This window comes from Palaemon carinicauda, chromosome 42 (genome assembly GCF_036898095.1).
Source record: "Palaemon carinicauda isolate YSFRI2023 chromosome 42, ASM3689809v2, whole genome shotgun sequence".
Classification (NCBI taxonomy): domain Eukaryota; kingdom Metazoa; phylum Arthropoda; class Malacostraca; order Decapoda; family Palaemonidae; genus Palaemon; species Palaemon carinicauda.
The window spans coordinates 45673672-45694003 of record NC_090766.1 but is presented as its reverse complement, the minus strand read 5'-3'; the positions used below and the strand labels follow the sequence as shown (position 1 = coordinate 45694003).

Below are 20332 nucleotides of genomic sequence, written 5' to 3'. Positions count from 1 at the left end.
TTCTAGGTCATTCAAGTTACATTTTCTGCTTCAACAACCCTCTCAGTCGTAGGCATAAGGTCAAAAGTCACTAGCCTGCTGACTGACTGGTAGGCAGAGCTTCTCCGCATCATCCGTTGGAAGTTATAACTACTTTAGTAATGAATCGATTCCCATTACTGGTTGTCATGAATTCCTACTCCTATTTAAAAGACTCAGATTTGTATAGATATGAAAAATACAAATTATTTTTAAAATTTCGGATTTTCCCCTCGTTTTATGCAGTATATAGAAATATATTCTAATTTCAGGTTTGATAATTGTTCCTTCTCGTGAGTTGGCAAAGCAAATAAAGGAGAACATTGATTACATTTTGAAATTTGTCGAAGCTGATGGGTTTCCTGAACTGAGAACGTGTCTTGCAATAGGGGGTGAGCCAGTCGCTGCAACCACTCAAGTAATTAAGAAGTAAGTTCCATTTTGGAAGTTTTCTAGATGAAGTTTCTTAAAGATGGGCTGTAATTCTACGTTAAAGCACAGTTCTCATTTCCCATGTTTTTTTTTTTTATAAAGTTTTTGCTGTTATTTCTTTGTTATAGTACTGTTTTGTATTTCAGTATTTTCACAGTACTATGTAATGTGTCATAGTATAGTAATTTAACCAGATCATGGTGCTATAAACTCATAAGGTTAGCAGGGAAGATATGATATGAAATGAAAGGTGAAAATTAGAGGAAGATGAAGTTAAATGAGTGGGATGCTACAAAGATAATTTACTTGTACACTGTGCACTGCAAAGTATTTGTAAACATATCTCTGTGATGGATTTTCTATCTTATTTCAAATGTATTTCATAATTCAGGAGTCTAGCAAGCTCATGGCATGTGATTTATACAAACATTTGTTGGAAATTTTAATGAGAATATTTTGATACTACCTGTAAGAATAACTGGTTTAACTTCAAATTTTTAAAAAAATGTTTAACCAATTATGGAAAATTTGATACAAATGCTTTTCTGTGACAGAATTATACTTTGGGCAGCACTTTATCTGACATTTGTTCCGACACTAAATACAAACCCTTTTGCTCACACACACATCTGTGTTCTGTCATCACTTTTTACTTTTGGCTCGGTGGAGAGTGGACATTCGTCTCTCTCCAACACCATTCCATTTTTGACTGGCCTTTGACAAATTTATTCTTTTAGTTTTTGGTAATTTTTGCAGATGTCAGTGTTATTTCAGAAACGGCATAGTGTCGGGTTTTCCTTGAGGACTGAAAACCTTTTCTTATGATATCTTACCCTTTGATGCTGGACAACCCTTAAGCTGGAGTCCCTCTCTTTCCCTAGAGTACCGGCTCGTTCCTCCTCTACTCGGGTGTCGTTCTCCGTGTGTATGCACCTTCACCGTATGAAGTAGATGCTTCTTGCACCTTGTGAGTTCAAGGGCAGGAAGGCCATTTGCTGGCAACCCAGAGCTCTACTTCCGTCTCGCTCCTCTTTGCGGATGATGCTGCACTCCCACTTTCTGCGATGGCAGCCGGCGGAGAGAGTGCAAAGTCTGAAGCATGTTCCTGCACCTCTCGGGAGATAACCATCCTGTTCGCAAGTCAGGTTTTCTCCCGAGTGGTTTTCTTCAGCGCTAACGAAGTCACTCTCCATCGTTTGGCTAATGAAGCCAGCATAAGGTGTGAAAAGTCGGAAGCATGTTCCTTGCTCTCTCAGATGACACCTTTCCCCACCTCCCCTCTGGTTAACCTAGTAAGGAGATCACTGAACAAAGAATGGCATCCAGGCTTGTCAATGACCCTCTTAGCTCTAAGGTGTCACCAGGCAGAATGGTTTCTGAACCTTCTACATCTGTTCTGAAAAGTGCCAAGGGACCCCTCTACCCGTCACGATCTTCGAAGGCAACCACATAAGAAGAGGAGACAAAGTTTTTTTGCAATCAGTTGCAGAAAAATAACTGGTTACCCCTGGGAATAATCAACTGAAGTCTACCAGGTAGCCTTCTGTGGTGCAGGTAATGGAAGGGTATCGCCTCTTGACGTCTCTACTCCAGTGATAGCCGAGTCCCTTCGACTCTTCGTGGAGGAGACTCCCCCTCTGTCTCGATGATCAAAGGGTTCTACTCAGCTTTGAGCCTAGCCTTTGACGGGTAAGGGGTTTCCTTTTCATTGGATTTGTCTATCCTCATTCGGAGACTCCAACTTACCCTCAGCCAAAAGTTAGACTGCCTACGTGGAACATGGTCAGCTTATTAGTTCTTCACCTGACACTTGGGACAACCTTCTTTTTCGCCCTACCCCTGGCTAGAAAAATTAATGAATGACACGCTCTTTCTTATGACATCAGCGTTTCCCATTCCAGGGTTGGGAACAGGTAAAACTCGACTTCGTTGCTGAGTGTGTCTTGAGACTCAAATTCTGGCTGCAACGGATCCTAAATTTGAGCTCTCCTGAATTGGGAGTCTTTGTTGTGTAACCAATGATCCAGATCAGCTGCTACTGGGTTCAATGAGGAGCTTGAGGTGCTTCCTCTAAAGAACTACAGGAGCTCACCCCCAAGTGGCAGCACTCTTCCTCAGCCCGGGAAAGGTAAAGAGAAGGATCACCGAGATCACGATCTCTGTATGGATTCGCAAGGTCATAGACCGGGCATTGACTCCTGAGCCTTATCCACAGACAAGGAGACTTAGAGCTCATGATGTTAGGGGCATAAGTACATCCCTAGTGTGTAAGGAGAACTACATCGCAGAGCAGGTCCTACAAGCGGGTGTGTTGAAGCATCAAATGACCTTCACCATCCACTACCTGCAAGACGTGAAGCCACAGGAACATGAAGACATTTTCCAATTGACCCTGTGGTGGCTACACAACAAAGGGTTTAAACACCTCGGGCTCCTTGATTGTCAAGTTGCATATGGTGGATGGCAGAGGTTACTTGGGATTAAGGCTGGGATGAATGATAAGAATGACTGGCTCTTTCTTGCTTTCATCTTTCCTCTCTGGAGGAACAGCATCTACGGTACTCTGCATGCTGGCTTCTTCTGTTTGCAGGCAAAACCATTTCCCTTGTGTAACCTGGTATAGAGATATACAATATACTTGTTGCATCCCCATACCCCCTGGTTAGATGGGATTGGGTAACGTCTAGGATGGGTTCAAAGATTCCTACGTTTCTGAAGATTCCTACCTAGACTAGTCACACTGCTAGTAGCTCAAAATCACACAGATTGCTGAGGGTGCTAAAGCTTCCTATTGCATATAGGTTTTAGCAAGGTGTCAGGGTTTTCTCCCTTATACGTGCGGAGCACGAAGGGGGGAAAAATCCCTGGTGAAAAGCTAGTCAGTTGGTTAGGACTGTCACCCACCTTAGAGGTCAGTCTTCCTCAATAAAGAGTGAAAGGATTATATTTAGTGTCGGAACAAATGAAAAATTTAAAGTAATTTGTATTTTTCCTAACGATACAAACCTTGAACTCTTTATACAAATTTGCCCTGCCATCACCTATCCTCCAGTAAGTCCTGCCTGTAGGCAAAAGTGACGATAGAACACATTGTGTGAGCAGGGTAGCCTGTACTACCCACCCCCGCTAACTAACGGTGGGGTAGTTACACATCACTAAAAGTCTTTTGACTAGTCTTCCAGATTTTTTGAAAGTATATTCCCTAATAAAGAGCTCAAAATTTGTATCGTTTGGAAAAATGCAAAATACTTTAAATTTGTCTTTTTCTTTTTTGCATTACAGAGGTGTACACATCATGGTTTGTACTCCTGGGAGACTGATTGATATGCTGGACAAGAAAATGGTACTATTAGATGTGTGCAGGTGAGTTTCAGTGGACTTTATGTATATAATAATTATTTCTGGATAAAATTATTTCTAAAGAGTATTCAAGCACACTTTCAAAGTTATATCTATTTGTTATTGAACTTACCAAAATGTTAAGTTTTCAAAATTCTGAAATTTTACTCTCTTGAATTAGAATATTATATATTTTTCCAAGCCTTCTCCAGCTTACTTTTAAAATATGAGATTTATTTTGATTATGAAACAATGCAACCACTTTACTTGCTAATCTAGTTTTGCTCATTTTTTTATCATGGGAAAAACAGTTTGTAAATATCAGTGAAATGATTTTTTCATTAATCTGATCAGGTACCTAGTAATGGATGAAGCTGACAGGATGATAGATATGGGCTTTGAAGAAGATGTCCGAACAATTTACTCATATTTCAAGGCTCAGAGACAGACTCTCTTGTTCTCTGCTACTATGCCAAAGAAAATACAAAATTTTGCAAGGTCAGCACTTGTTAAACCTGTGACGGTTAACGTTGGACGTGCTGGAGCAGCATCTATGTGTGTTACACAAGAAGTTGATTATGTAAAGCAGGTAAGATAGCCGGGTTGACGGTAATATATTGTATGAAAAATATGAGAATTTGGTTTTATATCCTCAAGAATAACATCATAGAGATTTTTGTTTTGTAAATAATAACAATACTGTATTTGAAATTCAGGAGCTTATTGGCATGTTTTAATTTATATTTTTTTGAGTTTGTTTAGTGTTACTTTAATTTGTATGTATTTTTTACTTGCAAGATTAGTGATACTACAATATCTCCTTGACGAGATATTTGAGTACTTCAGCATATAATAAAGTTTTGGTGTTAGACTTTAAAGTAATTTTTCATCAGTCATGATGTGATGTGAATTAATTCATTCTTACAGGAAGCAAAGGTTACTCACATTTTGACCTGTTTGAACAAAACATCGCCTCCTGTGCTCATTTTTGCGGAGAAAAAACAAGATGTGGACCTTATTCAAGAGTATTTACTACTTAAGGGTGTTACTGCAGCTGCAATCCATGGAGGAAAAGACCAAGAAGAGAGATCTGCTGCAGTTCAGGCTTTTCAGGTACGGATAATTGTTTTTATATACCTTGTGAGTAATTTAAGAAAGCATTTGGAAAAAGCATTTATAATCTATAGTTGTAATCTTATTCCTAATTTATAATTCTCGAGTGAGAGTGAGATGAGACAGGGATGAGTGATTTTGTTATGGGTGTTCAGTTTGTTTGTTGATGGAATTGTAAGGGAGGTGAATGCTTGAGTGCTTGGTTGAGGATTGTAACAGATAGATGAAAGTGATCATGAGTGGTAGATGAATCATTATTTTTTGAGGATGATACTGTATTGATTGCAAACTCGGAGGAGAAGTTGGGTCGATTAGAGTTTGGAAGGTTATGTGACAGAAGGAAGTTGAGAGTTAATGCAGGTAAAAGTAAGGTTATGAGATGCACAAGAAGGGAGGGTGATGCTAGATTGAATATCATGTTGAAAGGAGAGTTACTTGAGGAAGTAGATCAGTTTAAGTACTTGGGGTCTGTATGGGCTGCAAATGTTGGAGTGTAAGCAGATGTACGTCAGGGAGTGAATGAAGGATGTAAAGTTTTGGGGGCAGTGATGGAAGTGGTGAAGAATAGAGGTCAGGAATGAATGTACAAAGAGTTCTATATGAGAAAGTGATAGTACCAACTGTAATGTATGGATCAAAGTTGTGGGGGATGGAAGTGACGGAGAGACAGAAATTAAATGTGTTCGAGATGAAGTGCTTGAGGAATATGGTCGGTGTATCTCAGTTAGATAGAGTTATTAACAAAGTAGTGAGGGTGAGAGTGGGTGTAAAAAATCAATTAGCAGCTAGAGGGGATATGAATGTATTTAGGGGGTTTGGCCATATAGAGAGAATGTATAATGGCTCTCTGCTAAAGAAGATGATGAATGCAAGAGTTGATGAGAGCAGTACGAGAGGAAGGCAAAGGTCTGTCTGTCTGGATGGAGTTAAGAAAGTTCTGGGTAATTGAAGGATAGTTGTGAGAGAGGCAAAAGAGCATGCTAGAAATAGGAATGAATGGGGAACAATTATGACGCAGATCCGATAGGCCCTGCTGCTTCCTTGGTAATCGCTGAGGTAGCGACAATAGAGGATTCAGCATATGAAGCTTCATTGTATTGGATAACAGAGGAGGGTGGGTTATGGCACTCTAGATTTACCAAGCAAACTCGGCTGAATCCTTCGTTAGGCTGGGAGGAATGAAGACAGGAGAAACCCCCTTTTGTTCTTTTTTATGTTAGCTACCCCCAAAAATTGGTGTAAGTCCCGTGGTAGATAGATAGATAGATAGAATTGTCAAAAAGATTCCTGCCTGTAATGCTATAAGGTAAGGCTTTCCCTGCCCATCTTTTAGGAGAGCAGAAAATAGATTTGTTTTTTAGATAAAGTTTAATGGTATGTAAATAAGTGGTTGACATTTAAAGATAGTAAGAAGCTGCTCAAGATTTATTTATTTCGGTAAGTCTTACACAGCATTCATTGTGCTATTCATTTTGCAAGTGCAGCTTAGTTGACAAACAGAAAAATGTGGAATTATATGACTAACTTTCCTATTTAATACCTTGAGAATTACTTCTACACTAAGTGGCCACTAGAGACCCCCAGATTCTGGAAACCATCATTTACATTTTGTCAGCTGCTATGTTGATGTTTCATTTGATGGTGCTTCTTTATTTACAGCATTTTTTCAAGGCCTGGAAAGATTAATGTCTTAACAGATCAGTTGAGCAAGAAAAATCAGCTCGTTCCCACTGAATTATTTTTTCATCCTCAAATAAATCAACAGTTGTGGAAGAAATTTGGAAAACCTCAGGTGGCCTTGTTTGCCACGTATGTCCATCGAAAGACAGAAACAGTTTGTTCCTCAGTACCAAACCCCCAGGCCTGGGAAGTGGATGCCACGCTGCAAGACTGGTAGTGTTCAGGCATAGATTTTATGTATTTCCTCCTTTTGTCATGATAAAAAGTTTGATCAATAGATTTATACATTCAAGAAATGTAGGGATGATGATCATAACATCGCAAACATCTGGTCTCTACTAGCAGATCGGCCTTATATTCTACCTACAAGGAGGTATCTTTTCAAACAACCCCATGGGCATCTAATACAACAAAATCTCCTTATTTTTTAGCCAACTGGTTGCTGACTTCAGTTTGCTTGGGACAAAAGAATTCCCAAAACATCATAGACTTTATAATTGCTTGTAAGAGAAGGTCCACTGTTTCTCCTTACCAATGACATAAGGCTCTGTTCTTTAATGAGTATAATTCTAGTGATTTTTAGCTAGCAACACCTCTAAACAATATCAGGTTTTTTGTTTCCTCAGATATGCCAAAGGCTCTTTTGTTGCAATTATCAAGGATTATATATCTATGTTAGCTCTAGTGCTACAGAAAATATATATGGATCTTGCCAACAAAACAGTCATTTAGGATGTTATCAGAACCTTCGGTATCAAGGCTCCACCTTTGTGGAATTCCGACTTCTGGAATTGGGACGTATTGTAGTCATGAAGTTCCTGTTGGGTCCTCAGTTCAAGTGAATAGAATCAGCTGGGTTCAGATATCTTTTCTTGAAGATCCTCTTTTTAGTAGCCTTTGCTTAAGCCAAGAGGTTTAGTGAATTACAAGCGGAGTAATTCTTTCTCTATTACCAGCTTTTAGAGGAATATTAACTCAAAAGGTAAGTTGTTCCGTAACCGAAATACAAACCACGCTATTTACACGGTTTACCTTTTAGCGCAGCTGAAATGGCGAGCCATTAGAATTTAACGAGGGTGTATTACCCCCGCGCTAGTTAGCGGGGGGGTAGGGGAGTGGTAGCTAGCTACCCCTCCCCTCCCTCACACACAGATGAATGCTCACTTTCACTTTTGGCTCGGACTGTGACAGATGTCTCTGTCTTGGTCCTCTCTTGGCAGCCATTGTTTGTTTTGTCTTTACTTAATCGCTTACTTTTCATTTACTCAATATATATGTAAACATGTTTTCATGTTTGTATACATATTTGAGTATAAAAATCAGTAAGTTTCCTTTTCAGATTTGTGTGTGTAGTGTACTTCTACGTGGTGTCCTCGGCAGTTGGCCGCCACGGCGTTATGGGTGGCGATCGAGTTTGACTTATGTCTTTCTCTCTCTCTCTCTCTCTTGAGGTCGTTCACCCTTTTACTACGTGTTACTACGCCCTTGTAGCTTCCTTTCCGTGTGGGGGGGTTGCTACGCCGTACGTTTGTCTCAATTAGTTTATGAATCTAATTGTATTTGTTGATTTTTCAGCTTTGTAGAACGATTCCTTTCGGGGTTTTTGTTCTTTCTTTAGTGTTCATTCATTTTTAAATTACATAATTACATAGTTACATAATTATAATTGTTATAATTCTGTTTTGGTTACAGCTCTCCTTCCGTGAGTGTAAGTGGTTGTGAGGGCACGTGCCTGTTGTGTAATTCTTGTTTCCTTTCCCTCGGGATTCCTCTTCGGAGCCTTCCCGGGGGAATGAATGTGTACTAATGTTTTTTTTTGTTTTATTTTTTTACAGTTACCAATCTAGTTCGTTTCTGTAATATGGCAACGGTGTGAGCTGTCTTGTTGAGTCCTGGGGATTCGGCTGTTGCTGCCTCCCCCCTTGTGTTTTTGTCAGGGGCGTGTCTCCTTCTACTGGAAGTACTCCCGTGACGACGGACAGCTCTCCAGTTCATTTTAGAACTCTCAGGAGGCTTGCCTCCTTGGGCAGGTAACTTTCCTTCCGAGGGAAGTTTTTCCTGTCCAGGCTTGAGTTTTTCCCCTTATGGAGGGTTCTCCTCTTGCCTTTTTTTCGTGCGACTATGCTCTTGGTGCTGAGCGGTCACACCTGCAGTTTCGCTCAAGGGGCTGGGCAACTGCAGGAGCTCCTCTTCGGAGGATTGCTCCTTTTAGGTCACTGCTGACCAGTCTCTTCTACGAAGTGTTTCTCTTTCGTTCGCGAGAGAGTACACTCATAGAGACTCCTCTTCGGAGGTTTCTTCTGTTGCTGTTGCTGTTGGCCTCCCTCGCCGTAAGGCCCACCGTCCGCCTCGTCGTAAGGGCCTCTCATCTCTCTATAAGGGTGCTTGAGGCGCCTTTTTGAATCTCCGTTTGCAGCCTACAACTCCTTTTTCTCGATCTTCCGCCTTGGTGCAAATGGACAGCAGTCTGATCTCGTCTTCCGACGGGCAACGGTCTTCCCGACGGACAACGGTCTTCCTGACGGACAGCGGTCTTCCGACGGACATCAGTCTCCCGACGGACAACGATCCCCTCGGGGCAAAGGGTTGCCTCCCACGGGGGTTCTTCCCTTGCATGTCAGGGTTTCCCTGTGCGCCCTTCTGCTGTGTTCTCTCCTGCTCCTGCTCAGTGTTAACGCACAGGCGCTCTTTTGCTCATCAGCGCTCTCCTGTTCGTCAGCGCTTTCATGATGATCATCCCTGCTGTTCCTGTTGGTTCCTGTTACGCGCCCTGTGCGCCCACGTTCGCCCTCGCGATCTAGAACTTAGGTTCAGGTCGGGGTCAAGGACTCTTCTTCTATACGCAGGCTTCCACGCGTAGCCTTCTGCTCGTCAGCGATCATCAGCTCGTCAGCGATCATCAGCTCGCCAGCGACCATCAGCTCGCCAGCGATCACCTGTCTCTCGGCGATCTCCGGATCGCCCGCGTGTGTTACAGCCGGCACGCCAACGTTCTCCAACTCTTCTGAAGGAACATGGTTCGCCAGCTACTAGCTCACCTGCGCATGCTGATCGCCATCGCGCGACCCTCAACTGCGGATGCTGATCGCCATCGCGCGACCCTCAACTGCGGATGCTGATCGCCATCGCGCGACCCTCAACTGCGGATGCTGATCGCCATCGCGCGACCCTCAACTGCATATGCTGATCGCCATCGCGCGACCCTCAACTGCATATGCTGATCGCCATCGCGCGACCCTCAACTGCGGATGCTGATCGCCATCGCGCGACCCTCAACTGCGGATGCTGATCGCCATCGCGCGACCCTTAACTGCGGATGCTGATCGCCATCGCGCGACCCTGCGCATGCTGATAGACATCGCGCGATCGCCCACCTGCAGAGGCTGCTCGCCATCGCGCGACCGCCCATCTGCGCATGCTGATCACCATCGCGCGATCGCCCTCCTGCACATGCTGCTCGCGATCGCTCACCTTCGCATATTGCTCGCCAACGCACGATCGCTCACCTGCGCATGCTGCTCGACCATCGCGTCGGCATAACACAACGCGCCATCGCCAACCTGCGCGTTAGCGCTCACCAGCTTACCACCGATCGCTTGTTGATCCATATCGCCAGCGGTCTTCCTCGCCCACGCGGCAGCGCGTTTCCTCGCCATCGCGCTAACGCTTGCGTTTGCCGCCTCGGACTCGCGCTCATCCACCTGCCCACCCTCACGACCGCTCGCCTGCGCGACCGCTCGCCTGCGCGACCGCTCGCCTGCGCGCCCGCTCGCCCGCGCGACCGCTCGCCTGCGCGCCCGCGCGACCGCTCGCCCGCTCGCCCGCGCGACCATTCGCCTGCGCGCCCACACGCCCACGTGCCTGCACGTCTACGCTCATGCGCGTCCGCGCCCATGCTATCCAATGTTCGCCCACGCGCGAACCATCGGTTTTCCATCGCGCGGACGGATGGTGTTCCGTCGCGCGAACCTACAGTGTTTCTTCGCACAAACGTCGGCTTTTTTCTTGCAGTATCCTTTGCTCATCTGTGGGTTATCGCTCGCCGACCACCAGCTCTCGCCCTTCCTACCACGCTCGGCCTCCTTCTGCGCTCCTTCGCTCACCTTCGTTTGCGTTACCGCGCATGGGCGCTTCCACGTTCGCCCACGCGAAAATCTTTGAATTACCGTCGCGCGAGCTCCAGGGCGATTGCGACCACGATTCCCAATGGGGTTTTCGCAGCATGGCCAGCCTGGCGAGTTCTTCTGGAGCGTATTTCCAGAACACGGCCTCACCCCGTAAACGCAGAGCATGGCACTTGCAAGAATAGGAGAAACTTAAGGGAGATCTGAGCAACACTCCTCTTTCCTGAACCTGGTTAGCCCTTCCCCGTCATTCCCTGGAAGGATTTTTGGCGGGGGGGCTTTCCGTTCGAGATTTCTCCATCGGACAAGGGGTGACTGCTTACCCCTTCCTCTGGGAGCTTACCAGGTTCTTTCCCTCCTCGGTTATGGCCCGAGGTTTGGTTCAAGGAAGCTACAGGAAGAGCATGGGTACTTTCCTCCTCTCGAGCTCAGGCACCTTGGCCTTTCGTCGTTAAGTATCTAACTTGCGGACAAGCTCGATGTTGTACCATCTGGACGCGCTGACTGAGGGCTTCCTTCGGGTGTCTCATCTGTGGAGGTCGACGACCTCAGACACCCTTCCATTCTTGAGAAGAGTTTGTTTGTGCCCAAGGACAGAGACTTAGACAGCGGCTGTGCGGAGGAAATCGACTTCCGTTTTCACTCCTCCAAGGCGCTTTCTTCCAGACTCTGCAGGGCTCCAGTGCCCTTTTCTTTCAATCACGTCGGCCTAAGTTATCGGCTACGACAACTGGGACAAGGTGTCCAATTGCAGTTTCCTCCTGTCAGGAACAGATGGCACGGGAGACTCCCCTGGGGGGGCATAGTCCTAAAAGGAGGTCACGAACTCTAGGATTGCAGGTTTTTCTCTGGGAGGATGCTTAAGGTTACTCATCCGAATGACAGCTTCCCGATGCCCATTCCCGCACAATCTCTGTGATCAGCCAAGGATATCGCGCCTGCCGTCTCTGTCAGCGAATTCAGTGTCTCTGAACCTCTATGCCATAGCGTCAGCAGAGTTGCCCGGTTGGGCAGAATGATCCATACCTTAGGCGAAGGTCTTCCTTAGGATCATTGACGGCTTCACCCCCGGCCTCCTCAGTCGATCCTTTCTTGTAAGAAAGGATCTGAGAGGGGATGTCCTTAGTCGACCTCTCAGCCCTGATCAAGTTTGTCGAACAAACTTCGGCCAGCGTAGACCAGCAGAATCGATCAGACTGGTAACGAGGCGACAGGACTCCTTAAACCCTGGATCGGAAGGACGGGTACTTTCAGTTTCCATTCCATCCATCTTCCAGGGTGCTCGTCGAATTCAGCCTAGACTGCAAGTATTCCTGCTTATGATGCAGTGTGGCTATCCCGCCGTGGCATAGCAGGTTTGTTTCCCCAGAGAACTCTCCCTGCCTTCCTCTTGGCCGCTCAGGTGCAGGCTTCCGCCTCCTCTGCTGTTTGGAGGGCTGGTCAACTCCGGTAGGCTCGGGTTCGACCTTCTTCAGCGCCGGGACAAGCTTCCGGATGCTTACCATGAGTGTGGGCTCATGGTATTTTGCTTGGAGCCTTCTCTTCCTCTGCCTCAACATCTGGAGTATCTGGCCATGATATTGAGTCAACGGCCTTACCACGTTGGAAACCCCGCTTCTCGTCCGTCCAGCGAGGTTAAGTAACGTCGGTACTTGGATGGGTGACCACCTGGGGACGCCAGATTCTGTTACCACATCCTCCGAGCCTTCCTTTCGGTTGACTGTGGCAAGACTGAGGAGAGTCGCAGTACCTGTTCTCAGTCAAGCAGAGCTTTCAGCCCTATCTTGGAACGTTTCCTAGTTCTCCTTTCCTCATTGACCCGTCTATAGTCCGAACGGTCGCCTCAGGATAAGTTCCATGTCGGGCGATCCAAGTTCCGGTGGCTTCAGGCAATGTTTAACCGGACTTCCTGGCACCTATGGGACCAGCGGAACTATTAGACCTGCAATGGGTGTTGACCTATGGAGCCTCTTGATGGTAGTGGATATTCTCGTCCTTTCCCCACATTCTTGATGCTGTTCTCGGACTCGTCAAAGGAAAGGGGGGGGGGGGGGGGCATGTTCCGGTCCAGGCCTATGGTCAAGACCTGAAGGATACCTCTCCATCATTCAGGCAGGCTTAGGGGCCTTTGTCTGGCCCCTCTACAGATCCTACAGCTCCTGCCGAGTCGCCCCGTGCGCGTCGACTTCATGATTCTGGCGTATTCTAACCAGCAGGGGACGCATTTTCACACCTTCACATCTTGCAGTAGAGATACCGGGATGATTGAGATTCTCTCAATACCACCATCGGCTCTCTCATTCCAGGCAGGGGAATGTTCTCTCAGACTATCCGAGCAGAGCCTCGTAGAGAGAGTGTACCGGGGGTCTTTGACCTTGGGTAACCAGCAAGCACTGGTCTGGGGGACCTGATTGCGACAGCTTGGAACCTCAAGCTTCCGCTATTCTTCCCCCCAGTCTCAGACCCCGAGACTCTGGCAAGATGCATTCCGGTGATGGTGGGACAACTTCGACGCCTGCGTCTTCCCTCCCTTTTGTCTGTGGACAATGGGTCTCAACAAGACCAGGTTGTCTGTCAACCTTTCAATGGGAGAGCTCCACTGGGACTATGCGCAGAACGGTTTCTGGACCCTCTGCATCCCCTGACGGAACTCCCGGGAGAGCTTCTCCCACGGCGCAGACTACTCAAGCAACCACACTGTGACATCTCTCCCGAACTGGGGCGTCGCTTCAGCTTCATGCCTGGAGACACTACGCCTCCTCCTCAAGAAGAGACAACCCGCTACAGTCGCGGTACGGAGGTCGCGTCATCTGCGATAGTCATCCACAGGGGTCTCCCAGGCAAAGTGAAGAGTCTAAGGTGGTTGGTGCCGTGGGAGATATACCTCTTCCCTTGAGGCCTCTTCTCCAGCAATAACGGTCTTATTGCCTTTCGGCGGGAGGAAACTCCTTTCCGCTCTCGGCAATGAAGCCTGTCGCTCAGCCTTTCCCTGACCTTCAGGCTTAAAGGAATAACTTTTTCCTGCCCGCTGGATCTATCCTCGCTCATGCGAAGCTACGATCGTCCCTGCCCTAGTCGGAGGAAGACCTCCAACTTGGAGCATGGCTCGGACTTTTAGTCCTTTAAGAGATCTTCTCAAGACCCTGTACGACAGGCCTCGGATTGTATTCCGCCTTGGGTCTCCTGCTCACTCTGGCCACGGCCAGTGTGTAAGCAATCTTCTTGGTCTCTTACGACTCCCCCCTTTCTAAGGAAGAGGGGAAGGCAACATTCAGGCTCGCTCCTGAGTTGTTGGCTAGACTCAGAATCTGGGGGTCCCGGCCCTTCGGTCCGATTCATTCAAGATTTCGAGTCTCCTTTCTGTATCTGATGTCCCAAGACCTTCTCTTTCTTGCCAGTAAAGGAATCGAGAGGTTAGCGCTGGGAACAGCTGCAGTTTGTCCTCAGTTGCAGCCGTTTTGGGAGCACAAGGAGGACATGGGGGAGAGTCACCAGTATACCTCTTCAGCCCGGACTCAAGGACATTCATCTCGACCTGTCTCCAGACCCTCCCCCATCACGTCGCCCTACAGCACGATGTTGGATACACCGCAACGTCCCTCGCCTTCGAGTAATACTACTCTGTGACGCAGGTGCTACAAGCTGGAGTCTGGAAGCGTCTAATGACCTTCGCAGCCCGCTTCCTGCAGGGCGTGACCCACAGGAGTCTCGATACGTTTTCTATCGCTCTGTGGTGGCTACACAACAGCTGGTCTAACCTCAGGCTCCTTTTTGGACAGGTAGCAGAAGGTTGAGGGCATTGTTATCAGGTTTTAGTCTGCATGAACGAAAGAAGTATGGCTGGCCTTTACTTCTTTCTTCATCATCCCCTCTACGGGGAAGCAGCATCCTGGTCTCTGCATAGCTGACCTCGAACCTCTGCAGGTAAACCATGCTTCCTTGTGTTCCGAGTATTGAGTCAATACTGTCGCGTCCCCCATACCCTGACGAGGTGGTATTGGGAACGTCCTAACCCAGAGTTCCTTCTGGAACTCCAGGTCAACTGCCTAGGACGGGTCACACTTCTTCCTTCACACACAAGCTTACGTAGGCCACATGGTTCCTTGCGAAGCAAGGAACTCGTGAGGTGCAGGGACTCCTTTTATCGAGTGCTACTCACTCGGATTCTGAGTCCCCTGGTAAAGCCAAAGCCAGTATGGCTGGGGACTTTCCACCCTACCTAAGGGGTAAGTCACCCTGTGTAAATAGCGTGGTTTGTATTTCGGTTACGGAACAAATGACAAATTCGAAGATAATTTGTATTTTTCCTAACCATACAAACCTTAGCTATTTACACACGTTTGCCCGCCAGCCCTGTCCCCCAAGACAAGTCCTACCTCTAAGTGAAAGTGAGCATTCATCTGTGTGTGAGGGAGGGGAGGGGTAGCTAGCTACCACTCCCCTACCCCCCCGCTAACTAGCGCGGGGGTAATACACCCTCGTTAAATTCTAATGGCTCGCCATTTCAGCTGCGCTAAAAGGTAAACCCTGTGTAAATAGCTAAGGTTTGTATGGTTAGGAAAAATACAAATTATCTTCGAATTTGTCATATTCTCCCTAGTTTTTCATTCTTTCCCTTTAGTTTCTTTTTTTTTTTTAGGCTGGCTACCTTCCAAAATTGGGGGACATGCCATGTTAGATAGATAGATAGATTCCCTAGATGTTTGGGTAATAATGAAAAAGTATTAAGAAAAGTATCTCAATCCAGTTAGATCATTGACAGAATACTTAAAGAGACCAGCTCCCTTAGATAAAAATTTCAAGATTCCTTTTTGTGAACCTAAAGGTAATTTTTGCCCCATGTCAAAATGCTACAGTATATCCTTATTATATAGAATTTAATAATAAAGTAACTATAGTTTTGAAGATTATTCTTTTTACCCTTTCCCTCCTGAAAGATAATGAGTGCATGCTGATAGAATAGTAACTCAGTTTTGCTTCCTCATATTTGAAGGAAGTTCAAGGTGTATAACTCATGTTTGTTAGATCCCATTTCTTAAAGACCTTTTAGATTAAGCAAATAATTTCTAAATTACTTAGGTTTTTGTTTTGCATACAGTAGTTTATTTCTATTAGCTGATGGAGTTATGGATTTAGTTAAAGTACTCAAGGGTGGTTGATATCTTTAAAGAGAGACGTTTGAATCTGGTACTGGTAGATGGTTGTCCTCATGTTAGGGGTAATACTCTTAAGGTAAAGGAAGTCTTCGGGTTTGCAAGTATTCTCACCATTTTCATGGGAAAAGAGGAAAAGCTACGAAGCCTCTACAAATCTCAAATTGCATCAAGACAAGTTGTCTTATTGTTAAATCTGGTGGAAGAGTCTCACATGATATTTTTGGATTGATCTCTTATCTTCACAATGGATTTCTATGACAGATTTAAGAAGGTGGCCATTTAGTGTAGGAGTATTTCACGAGGTAGTATACATGGCAGCAGATCGATCCCCGCCCAGGACCGTGAGTTTAAGCTGTTTACTGGGGAGGTCACTGCTGTGGTTGGGCAACACAGTGGGGGGTTGGGCTTGCCCGGCTGATGTTCTGGTGAGCATCTATTCTGATGAAACTAGAACTGAAACCAAACAATTTAACTTTGTATAACTTGGAGATTGTCAACTAGGCTCCACTTTCAAAATGCATAGCACAGTAAATATCAAATAAGTATTGAAATCATAGATTTTATTTTAGAATTATTTTTTTTACAAAATCTGTTCTTAGGGAACTGTTCAATTATAAAATTGTAGGAAAAAGTATACAATTTTCAAACATGTTACTGAAGTACAGCACTGTACTGTAAATATAATTTAGTTTTTGTATGTCTTTTTTTCTTTACAGAGAGGTGATAAGGATGTTCTTGTAGCTACAGATGTTGCATCGAAAGGTCTAGATTTTCCTGGGATTCAGCATGTCATTAACTATGATATGCCTGATGATATTGAGAATTACGTCCATCGAATTGGACGTACAGGCAGATCAGGGCAACTAGGAGTAGCTACGACATTCATTAACAAAGCTAATGACGAGTCTGTATTGTTAGATCTGAAACATTTGCTTATTGAAGCTAATCAAAAGGTAATGTTAAATATGAGAGTTGACATCAGTAGTCTTGAAACTGTGAATTTTCTTTTTCTAGTACTGAATTTTTTTTTATGGGACTTTTTACCTTGGAAGTCTCAGGCCACTTACAAACAAAGCCAAAAAGTAGCAACAGAACTTTTCAAGAATTATCAAAAGAAATACTTCATAAGCACTTTGATGACTAACCTCGTTATGCAGAAAGATGGCAATGTTTGAATGTTGATAAGTTCTTAGGAGAAAATTGAATACCATTCCAGGGTTAGAACAGTTAAAAAAAGTTAGTATGATAAAAATGGAGGGGACCACAAGGTAAAAAGAGGATCATTGTCCACATACAAAAATCTATTATAGTATTTAAGATCTAAATTTTAAATACAAACCTTTTTGTTTGTCATAAAATAATCTTTTGAAATTTATGAAATACAGTATCTTGTATTGTTCAGTATACGCTTTGTTGGTTATATCACATTAAAAGATTTTAATGATGGAATGTGTAAATTTTATTAGTAGCAGCCATTTTTTTAAATACAGGTGGAGATGTAATTTTCCTTATATCTAATGAAGTAAAATATAATCTTATATAAATTTATCTGCATGAAATACAGGTCCATCATACATTATCTTCAAGGAGAAGGACACTCCAAAATCAAACCATTGTTCTCTAGTCTTGGGTAGTGTCATAGCCTCTGTACATGGTCTTCCACTGTCTTGTAATAGAGTTCTCTTGCTTGAGGGTACACTCGGGCACACTATTCTATTTAATTTCTCTTCTTCTTGTTTTGTTAAAGTTTATATAGTTTATATAGGCGATATTTATTTTGATGTTACTCTTCTCAAAATATTTTATTTTTCCTTTTTTCCTTTCCTCACTGGGCTATTTTCCCTGTTGGAGCTCCTGGGCTTATAGCATCCTGCTTTTCCAACTAGGGTTGTATCTTAGCAAGTATTAATAGTAAAAATGATAATAATACATGAATTCTTACTGTGTAGGTTAATTTTTTATGAATATTAAATCTCCTCTTTCAGGTCCCTGCCTTCCTGATTATGTTAGGCAATGGGGAAGAAGATTTGTTGATGTCTTTGGAAGCCTCCAATGTCGATGAGCGAGGATGTTCATATTGTGGTGGCTTGGGTCATAGAATTACTGCTTGTCCACGTTTGGAAGCCATGCAGAACAAGCAAGCTGCAGGAATTGGGCGCAAAGATTATCTCGCTGCTAATGCAGCGGATTACTAGTACTACCCAGTACTTTTATTTGTCAATCTTTATATATCTAGCTTATGTGGCAGGAGGGGTTTAATTTCTATTTTTAATATATTTAGCCACTGCTAGGCATGTCTTTAATGGTAAGCATCATATATATGGATTTTTATATTTTTATGTTTATTAAGTAACTTCAATTTTAGGATTGCATATGAAATAACTTAAGTACAATCACTGAAGACAAATTTGGATAAAATATTTTGGGATATAGAAATTTTTCTGACCTCTTTTAGTTACAGTATACTGTATATTCAACTTTGTAAAATTGCTTGTAATGCTGTCTGGTATGCTATAGTCTTAGAAAATTTATCATCATCATCATCTACGCCTATGGACGCAAAGGGCGTCGGTTAGTTTTCGCCAGTCGTCTCTATCTTGAGCTTTTAATTCAATACTTTTCCATTCATCATCTCCTACTTAACGGTTCATAGTCCTCATCCATGTAGGCCTGGGTCTTCCAGCTCTTCTAGTTCCTTGTGGAACCCAGCTGAACGTTTCGTGAACTAATCTCTCTTGAGGAGTGCAAAGAATATGCCCAAACCATCTCCATCTACCCCTCATCATGATCTCATCCGCATATGGCACTTGAGCAATCTCTCTTATAGTTTCATTTCTAATCCTGTCCTCCCATTTAACTCCCAATATCCTTCTGAGGGCTTTGTTCTCAAATCTACTGAAACTATTGGAGATTGTTTCATTGTCATACCATGACTCATGTCCATAGAGTAACACCAATCTCACTAAACTGATATATAGTCTGATTTTTATGTAATTTCAGGCGATTTGATTTCCAAATTTTACTTAACCTAGCCATTGTTTGATTTGTTTTTTCAATCTTTCGCTAAACTCTAATTATAAAGACCCTGTATTGGAGATCATAGTTCCTAAATACTTGAATGATTCTACCTCTTAATCCTTTCTCCTTCCAGTGATATTTCATCTTTCATTGCATACTCCGTTCTCATCATATCTGTCTTTCTTCTATTTATCTTGAGCTCAACCTCGTGTGATATTTCATGCATTCTGGTAAGCAAGCATTACAAATCCTGTATCATCAGCATGCTCTAGTTCTGCTAAATTCCTATCACCAATCCAATCCAATCCTTCTCCATTGTAGAATATTACTTGAACATAATTTTGTTTTTCCATTAACTGCAATGTAAGCATTGCACGGCATTGTTTCAAAAATCATATTAGTTTAGTACTAATGTTTCCTGTATATTGCCTTTTTAATTGTTCATTACTATTGATTGACAATTCTCTACTTCGATTTTGGTACAACTGTATAACTAGTACTGGATTTTTTTTGTATACATTGCTGTATAATTATAATATCGCAGGCTGTATGTTTTTGCCACGTCTCTTGACAATAGTTTACAGTATTTTCTTTCTTGATAATGTATCCACAGATTAGCTTCGTGCATTTCACTGAAAGGAAAGGAAATAGATTATTTAACGGTTTACACTTACGCGTGGTCAAGCTTTATTTATTAAACGTTTCCTTCAGTTATTTCACTTAGAGTACCGTATGTGTAGTACTTTACAAACTGGTAAATATCTGTACAGTATGTTACTTTATTTTTGTATTGCAGCTTTTAATTTTTTTCCTTGCACGGGATTAAATCTGCTATTGCAGAGAATTTTTTTTTTTTTAGTCTATTGGACTTGTTAATTCATTTTGTTAAATACATTCATTTATTTATTAGAAAGGTAATATTTTCTTCATTACACTGTCACCAACACTTGGTACTAAGTGTGAGAAAAGAAATTTGATAACATTATATAGTAAATAAAAAAATAACTAATATACTCTATAGTAGTCTATTGTACTCTCTGAATAGAAAGTGAATAATTTTGTAACCCATCAGTTTTACTAATATGGAGTAAATGGTAATGAGTAGAATGTGTACAGTACTTGAAAGATGAACACAGTGCTTCTTTTGCAGAGGTAAGTCAAGATAAAAGGCTCGGTTTTTTCTGTAACTTTTGTGTATACTAGTTACCAGGTTTCATCTCTTTTGACATACAACATCCTAGCAGTAATTTGGGTCTACATTTGATTCTATTCCTTATCTCAAAATATGTTAATTTCTCAAAGAAAAATGAGATTTTTTCACTGGAAATAGAAATATTTTGAATAAGATTAGTTTAATTTATATTTGAATAATTATTTACATAGTAATTACTGTATAATCATATAGTTTTATATATTTTGATTTTAACAAATTAATATTCATTGGTAAACTAG

The 20332-nt window shown here is 43.3% G+C and overlaps 1 protein-coding gene across 1 annotated transcript in view; it reads left to right on the top strand.

Annotated features, from left to right (window-relative positions):
- Window positions 1-18625, top strand: part of abs (ATP-dependent RNA helicase abstrakt) — a 45304-nt gene extending 26679 nt beyond the window's left edge. The window contains exons 7-12 of the mRNA XM_068365173.1: window positions 291-447; window positions 3733-3813; window positions 4144-4378; window positions 4717-4902; window positions 16579-16815; window positions 17848-18625. Coding sequence (XP_068221274.1) covers window positions 291-447; window positions 3733-3813; window positions 4144-4378; window positions 4717-4902; window positions 16579-16815; window positions 17848-18057 — 1106 coding nt within the window. The 3' untranslated portion in view covers window positions 18058-18625. The remainder of the gene's footprint in view (window positions 1-290; window positions 448-3732; window positions 3814-4143; window positions 4379-4716; window positions 4903-16578; window positions 16816-17847) is intronic.
- Window positions 18626-20332: the final 1707 nt, after the last annotated feature.